Source organism: Manacus candei, unplaced genomic scaffold (genome assembly GCF_025592945.1).
Source record: "Manacus candei isolate 608988 ecotype Guabito, Panama unplaced genomic scaffold, ASM2559294v1 h1tg000018l, whole genome shotgun sequence".
In the NCBI taxonomy this organism is placed as follows: Eukaryota; Metazoa; Chordata; class Aves; order Passeriformes; family Pipridae; genus Manacus; species Manacus candei.
Window position 1 is genome coordinate 12853834 of NW_026138066.1, and position 8471 is coordinate 12862304.

Sequence of the window (8471 nt, forward strand, 5' to 3'; positions counted from 1 at the left end):
TCTTCACAAGTTTACCATTACTGGGAAATTCCACTAATAATATGGAAATTCCTCCTAGAGCATCTTAACTAACACAGACAACACTGGCATAAAGCTTTTCCTGTACAAAAGACCAGTTTCTACATTCAGAATCAAGAGTTTCAACAAAATTTTTCTAGAATTTAACTGACTAGGTAAAGTTGAGATAAATAGCCACTTCGTAGTACTCATGGAAGTTAGCAGACCAAGCTAAAAGCCTGCTGCATAACCTACTAGCTCTTCAGGACATTTCTCCTAGGAATGAGCTAGCCCACAAAGAGCACACTCATCCCTCCACTTGCCTCTTCATCAGCATATGCACAGCTATTTTCCTTTGCTCTTTTTTTTTTTAAGAGATATCTCTATTATAAGCATTAAAACAACAAAATGCGCTTTCAACTAGACATGTATTTGAGAATTTTTAATACATTAGTATATATTTTCTTTCCTTACGATCTTCACCTTATGATCTAAGATTCCTTTCCACTGTTAAAAATACTAATCACTTACCAGAGACATTCTAAGCTGAATTTTTATTAAAATAGAACTAGGTTGGCCTCTGAAGATATAAATCTTGGTTTGGAAAAAAATTTCACACACCAATACAGCTATTTTGATAACTTCTACAGCTTAAATTCAGTAAGGCTTCCAATTGGAATGAGCTGGGCTACATCACTGCAGTTGTTTTAACGTTTATCTGATGTTCCTGATGGCTTCAGCCTTTCAATCTCCCAGTTTCTATGGGTGAAAGAAAGCAAGTATGTAAATGCATCCAACCTACTCTAGAAATACTATTCTGCATACATACATAAGATAATAAACATCTATTACATACTTTAATCATACATTGGAGCAAGCATGATTAATGCTTCATTCCACATCATGTGGTTGTCCACCTTAATAAAGGCTGCATAGGTATGTCTCCAGATTTCTGGGGAATTCCTGGTAGAAAAGAATGCAGTAATTTTTGGCAAATATATCCCTACTTGAAATTATACTTGTACAATAAGTATCATATTGAAAGCATGCCTTCTTCTAAAAGAAGGGTATTCTCATTAGAAAAATAAGAACCATCTCTAGATAGTTTATTGACTAATATTTTAAGCTTTTACTAATTCCATGACTTTTTAACCAAGAGGTTTGTCCATTTCAGGCTATCAAAACAATAATACTATATTTCACCTGTAACAATCCTAAATGCCTTTCACATATTCAATCTCTGGAGCTCTGTGAGTTTTGAATTCAAAATAAGCACAAATCAAAACCAGTATGAAAACTTGACATGTCTTTCCTATACATATTCCAATAATATACACTAATTCTAAACATTAGCACTCCCAAATCTCCATAAATTGGAGGTTAAACAATTCAGTTATTGATGCACCACAGTAAAAATAAGACTTGTGAAAGGATACATAGATGTAATCATGTTTGTGAAAGTGTGTTAGCCACACAATTAAAACATGCACTTTGTAATGGTGAAGACGAAGAAAATTCACTTCAAGCAAGTGGTAATAGGAATAATGAAATGGAAATAATCATGTGTATCAGGCAGATTTAAAAAAAGAATCTTAAATCTTCTTAGATTACAAAGAGACATGGAAGAAAAATTGAACTTCACCTTAAGAAACTTCAAATGAAGCTATTATATCCTTCAAACTAACTAAGAAGGATCCTAATCATTATCAAACTAAGAGGGAAAGAACATGTTACATACAGACAAATAACAAAATTTAAGTTGATGTCAAAAGCTGTATTTTCAAGGTCAAATTAAGTGATGACATTGGAAAGTCCAGATATCCAGATAAGATGAGAATCTGAAAGAATTTAAAGCTATCTGTATAAGGACTGATTGTGGGACATAACAGAACAGATGCCAGCCTCAAACATGAGGGGATATCAAGGGTAAGGTCTTCATTCCATGTCTTAGAGAACCTGAAACTGTATTGCTAAACAAACATTTCTGGGCATTATTAACCTGAAATATGAACATCCCTGAAATCCTTGTTAAGTAACTCTGAAGTGTTTATTCCTTAATTAACAGCAAGTATCAAACTTATTTGAGTTGTTAGTGTGGACATTCCAGAAGAATTCATATCCTGGAATTGTCCAAACATTATATGCTTCTAACAGTTTCGTACAGATTTGTTTGCTAGCAGGTTTGTCTGCAGATAATTTACCAGAAAAAGAAGTTTCCCTCTACTATTTTTGGCATTGACACTAGTAAGATTTCATCATGATTCCTGCATAAACTTTGCTATGCATTTCCATTCAGAAAGTTTCTTTCACATCACTTTTCAATCTATTTTGTGTACAGATTGATGATTAAGAAAAAACAAAGATACTCACAATTTAAATAGTTTTGAAAAGGAATAGTATCTCAATCTATATAACTTCACAGTTTTCATGTACCTATTTCACATTTAAAAATTCCAGAAGAGTACTATGAGGTTCTCCACATTACAAACACTGTCCTTTAAGTACAGGCTACTATTCAACAGCCTTTCAACTAATTCAACTAATAACAGCCTTTTTGTATGCACCAGTTACAACTCACACCATCAAACAGTAAAGAATGGCCATTTGAGAAACAAAAGGAAAACTCACATGAAGTTAGCCAAGATATTCAGTAGTGGTGTCTATAGACACTTGCTCAAAAGTGATTGTCACATTTACAGACCCACTCTTGCAGCACTCCCTGCAGTTCATAATGCTGTGTGTCAGGCAACACATTTTTGAGCAATGCAACAACAAAAATGTCACCTGCATCAAATAAGCTGTCACTGTGTCCTAGTTAGGACAACTGAGATCAGTTCATCATGGTGGGTGTAACCCAAAACTGTATTCTATAGCCTTCCATGTCATTTCCCAGAAACTAGACTATTGTTGTCAATAGACTATTCGCACCCTCTGCCCATAGAGCATGGTGGGTGTAACCCAAAACTGTATTCTATAGCCTTCCATGTCATTTCCCAGAAACTAGACTATTGTTGTCAATAGACTATTCGCACCCTCTGCCCATAGAGCCTGACTCCTCAGGCTATAAACTAGGTGTTAAGAGGCCTGTGAGATAGGAGGATGTTTCTGTCCTCACACCCTTTGTGAAACTCCCCACCCTGAGGGGAGTACCAAGCATTCCTGCCTGAACTGGAGGATATATAATCTTGGAGTTTTGGAACATTTTTTGGAACCCACTCGTGGGATCCAGAGGACGGCTGCATCTCATCGCTCTCAACCAGACTTAGACCACCACTGGACTGCGATCACCAGTTCTGGCCAGACTGCAGCAGCTCTCCCACCAGCAGGTTCTTCCCCTCTCCCTTTACTTTGGACTCAAACAGGGCCCAAGGAACACCACTTTGTTCAGGCCCCAGGGTACTGGGTTATACATTTGGGTTTTTGTGGGTTGAGACCAATTGTTTGTTTGTATTATTGTACTTACTGTATTATTTTAATAAATTGTTATTCTGACTTATAATCTCTCCTTTGAGTTGAGTTCATTCCCCCTGCTGGTTAACTTTTAAACCAGCACACACTGGACATTCAGAAAGCAAGCAGTGAATTCTCCAGTGCTAAGACCACTGGTGTCTGACACACAGATGATTTTGCAACATCTTAAATTTCAGGAACTGTTCAGAAATCTAAAACTCTAGCTCTTCTTTTCTATAGAAAATTCATGTGGCAGTATAGAGCATATCCATGTCAACTGGCCTTGCCACCAGCCTACCTCTGCAGGATTAACATCCACCATATTAAACTCCTTTGCATGTCTTGCCACTGCCGTTGTGCATATTGAATCTTGTATTCAAGTGAGCAACTCTAGATAATTTTTAATTCATTCTAGATCCTCAAGTTTGATTTTTTTTTTCCCCACAGCTTTTTAGAAAGAGTCAACATTCTCTTGTTGACTTGCCTGTATGTTAGAAGTTGAAGGTACAGTTTATCCTAGTAAAGCGAAGGACTCTTTCTGCTTTTAAAGAGTTTGCTGAAGACAAAAAGCATCTCCAGATTTTACTTGAGACTCTGTACCTCTTTAGCTATCTGTTCCTTCACTGACTTGGATGTTGGTACAACACTTCATCTCAAGGCTGGTTCGGTGAAGCTCTTTCCAAATCACATCCTCTCCTTTGTTCAAGATAAACTCCATTCTACCTCTTTCTTCAGGCTTCTTTTTGTGCAACATCTTAGTGCTCAGCAGATGAGCATAAGCAGTCTGCTTATCTTTCAGGAGCTTTTCATAGTTTGCAATTCTATTGTGTTCCTTACTTAGGACATTCCTTCCAGCACAAACAGCTTCCTTGCTGTTTATTTCTTCAGTTTAGTCACAGTAATTTCATAATTTACATCATGAGAGGCATTTATTATCCAACTTTCTAAGCTTATACTCTTCAGTTTATTTCTTTATGTCATTTCTCATAAGCATTTTGCACAAAATATTACCAGAAGAGGTGACAGTTTTGTCCTTCCTTCTTCTTCTGAGAATTTCCAAACCCTAACAAATTTCCTCAACATAATCAGTTTTGGACACTGATGGTTTTTTTTTCTCCCAATCCTAACTTCAGGTTCACAGGTGTTTCTGTCCCAGTTGGAAAACAAAAAGCAGAAAATGCACATCATCAAGTTTGGCCATAGCTAGCTAATATTCAGCCCTTGTCATTTTAGCCAGGCCAAAACCATGACAAAAAAAGATGTATAAAATGCCTCAAGGAGAGTGTGAGATCTATACAAGTTTCTTCTTCCTATTGGACAATGAATGGTAGTGTGGAAGCATGAAAGTCGGTTGGGAGAAAAGTCAAGAGGGTAAAAACAACTGTCACCAAAAATATACTATGTCTGCAAATGTGTAGAATGAGGAGGAGTATGTACTCTAAAATTCATTCACACAGAATTAACTCACAATCAAAAGGAGGGACACAGAGCTACAGGTTTTCTGTTTCTATGATTCATTACTTCATCTATCATTTGTTCTCTCAAAATGTTTGAACAGCACTAATCTTTTAATTTTTATGATGTATCTTATTTCTCACTCAATTACAGACCCCAATTTCTGCTATATTTAAACAGAACATCTGAGAATGGAATTATGCTGCTCATGACCTCAAAACTCAGAAGATGATGATATTGTCTCTTGAACTATGCTGCAACCTCTGGGCTTGCTGTATCTCTGCCCTCTTTCCTATTTCCAAGTATCTTGTCCTGAAATACCTCATTATACACCAAGCTTGTACTCTGTCTGTTCCTGCATGCAGAATTTCAGAGTTCTACTCGTAGGCTTACGAGCAATAACATCCCCTCGATCAACCAAGCTGAAGTGTATGGGCTTTGGCTCTCTCAGATTTTCCTATTCTGTAAATTCTGACCAGGCAGTCTGACTACTACATACACTACATGCTAAACTGAAAGACTGAATGGATATACTACCACAGACATCCATACAGATTAAGAGGCTCAGCATATCCTGTTAATAACATACTCAGGAGTTTCTCAGATATTCTGAAACAAGTCTCTCCAATTGTCCCAAATATTCCTTTCTCTCAAGAAGGCGTTCCTTTATGAACCGCTGCAAACACTTTGCATATTCAAGCTGTAATCTTTAGGTCAGAACTGCTGGTAGGACGGTGAAGTTTTCCTAAATGCACTTAAAGGACTTAAAAAAGGTCAGTTGGAGTTACTACTTTTCACTTGAGCCCCCACTACACATTCCAATAAGCACAACCTCCACTAATACCTATAAAGCAGCCCAATTTCATCACACTTCTTCTTTTCTATTCAAGTTTCTCCAAGATCTGTAGGGACTTAAAAAGTACAGTTGTCTGTCTCAAACACTGTCAAGGCCACAGAAGGAACTTGCCATAAGATAAGACTACTGCGGGAATTTGAGATAAGCACAGAAGGGAGAAATTATGACAGGAAGGCACTTATTCCAAGCCTAGCTGAGGAGAGATCTGGTTAGCACATCCTGGTTAACATATCTGGACAGAAATTCCCACTGTAGGGAACTATGGGAAAGGAAGTAAACGCTCATACACTCCCACCCCAAATTATGGGAACAGCATCTCTGACCACCCCATGGATACCTAGAACCTGGACTGCACAAAGGTGGTACCCCCAGAAGAACAACTCCAGGACCCCCACCACCAAGAAGCCAAGGTGAAGAAGAACCAACAGCATGCTGGTTCATAGTCACCACAGGTGACTATCTTCTACTTGACCTCTCTCTCTCCCCATCCCCCCTTTCCTATTTCTTTCTATCTCTCTACCTCACATTTACTGTTAAATAAAAGCTGTATTATTGACTTGGTCATATGGTCTCCTTTGCACTGTAATTCAGGCACAGGCATATCTCACTAATCTGATCATAACAAGATCTTAACCTGTTTCCAGTAAAGGATGCTTGTTTGCACCTTTTTCTAAGATGAAGATTTTGTTAGATGCCTCTAACAAAACGAAGTGATCCACTACACCTAAGAGGACTAGGAAAAAAAAAAAGAAAAACATTAGGAAAGTACTTTCAGACTGGAGGAATTTATCGCAGATCTTCTGCAGCAAGATGTACTTTTCAAACACATTGACACAGGCTCCTGTGTCAGTACATGAGCGTACCAAAGCTTCGTCCCAGCATTCTCCCTTCGGCGCGACAATTAACAACTAAGCTGTACATTAATGCATCAGCAGACCCATCGGGGCTGCCGATCACGCGCCCAAGTGTTATTATCGCTTGTCCGCCCCGGTCCCCGCCCAGGCGCAGGGTCGCTCCCGGCTGAGCGGATGACACCTGCAAGACTCCCCTCCGGCCGCGCTCCACACTGCAAACACCACTCAAATAAAGTCTGTTTTCTCGCTACGTTTTTCTGCCTTGGTATCAGCCCGCGTCCAGGTTTTCCGCCAGCAAGGGGCCAGAGCCCCCCGGCTCCCCCGGGGGAGAAGAGCTGCCCGGTCCCGTACCCCCGGCCCGGCGGGGAAAGCGGGGGGGGCGGCTCTCACCGCTCCTCTCCATCCGCACAGAGAGGTCCTGGGAAAGTACAACAGTGCTGCCTTCCCTCCGAGGTGGGAAATTTAAAAATAACGATTAAAACAGACCAAGCCAGAGCACAACGCCGCCGCCAGCCCTGGCGCTGGCGAGCAGCGCGCACAGCTCGTCCCGACAGCTCCGTGCCCCGGCAGTCCGGCGGCCGGGCACCTGCACCCCACCCACCGCACCCAGTCGCGACAGCTCCCCGCTCCCCCGCGCTTAACGCGACATACAGGCCTCCGTGGGGCGGGGTGGAGAGGGCAGCAGGCGGGGGAAGGGGCGGGCGGCAGAAGGGGCACTTACCGGGCGTGCAGTGCAGGGAGGAGGCCGGAGGAGGGACGGGTGAGGAAGGGGGCACCGCCGGCAACGGCTCCTTGGGGGCGGCGGCGGCCGCGGGCGCCAGGACAGGGGGCAGCATGAGGTACCGCTCGGGCTTCGGCAGGCAGCGCTGGCACACCGAGTGCAGGCAGGGCAGCAGCTTGGGCCGCCGGCTCTGGATGGGCTGCCCGCACACGCCGCAAGTGTCCAACAGGTTGAGCGGGGCCGCGTCGCCGCCGCGCTCCGCCGGGCCCTGCCGGCTCTCGGCCTCGTTCTCCCCGCTCAGCGCCACCGCTGCCCCCGGCCGATCCGCCGGGCAGGGGCCCCCCGCCGCCGCCGCTGCCGCCTCTTCCATTGTCCTGCGCCGGCCGCCGCAGGAGCGCCGAAGGGAGGCGGGGCGGCCCCGCTCCCCCGCCGCTTCCCGCCCGCGCCGCCGCCGCTGCCTGCTCGGCCCCCGCCCCGCGCGGTGTTTGTGTGCCCGCCCCGGCAGCGGCTGCCCCGCCGCCAACGGCCTGCGCCCTGCGACACGCCCCGCGGCACGGCCCGCCCACGGGCACGGGCCCGTAGCCACGCCCGCCCCACCCCGCCCCTTTCGGATCACGCCCCCCCCGCCGCCTCACGTGGGGTGAGCTCTTCCCCCCCCGCCCCGGGAACCGGCCCGGCCGCCGGCGGAAGCCCCGTCCCGCCCCGCCGGCCCCGCCCGCACCCCGCTCCCACGGGGCATCCGCCACTCCCGGGGGCTGTGCTGTGCCCCCCCGGCCCGCACACACCGCCGAAAGGGCTTCCCACCCACCCGCTGGAGCCCTCTCAGTTCCAATGGCCGCGCTCTCTCTTGGCTGGGCGGGCAGCCTGGCTCTGAATGTGAGGAAGAACTTCACTATGCGGGTGACTGCACACTGGAACAGGTTGCCCAGAGAGGTTGTGAAGTCTCCCTCACTGGAGAGACTCAAGAACCATTTGGATGCAATCCTGTGCCATGTGCTGTGGGATGACCCTGCTTGAGCTGGGAGGTTGGACCAGATGACCCACTGTGGTCCCTTCCAACCTCACCCATTCTGTGATAGGCATTTGTCCCCTGGGCAGGGCGTTAAAGAGGTCACCCTTCTCCACATTCTGTGTGGAT

The 8471-nt window shown here is 44.8% G+C and overlaps 1 protein-coding gene across 1 annotated transcript in view; it reads right to left on the bottom strand.

The window, feature by feature from the left end:
* Positions 1 to 7718, bottom strand: part of TRIM24 (tripartite motif containing 24) — a 58209-nt gene extending 50491 nt beyond the window's left edge. Inside the window, exon 1 of the mRNA XM_051784686.1 lies at positions 7334 to 7718. Within this exon, the coding sequence (XP_051640646.1) occupies positions 7334 to 7703 (370 nt within the window). The 5' untranslated portion in view covers positions 7704 to 7718. The remainder of the gene's footprint in view (positions 1 to 7333) is intronic.
* Positions 7719 to 8471: the final 753 nt, after the last annotated feature.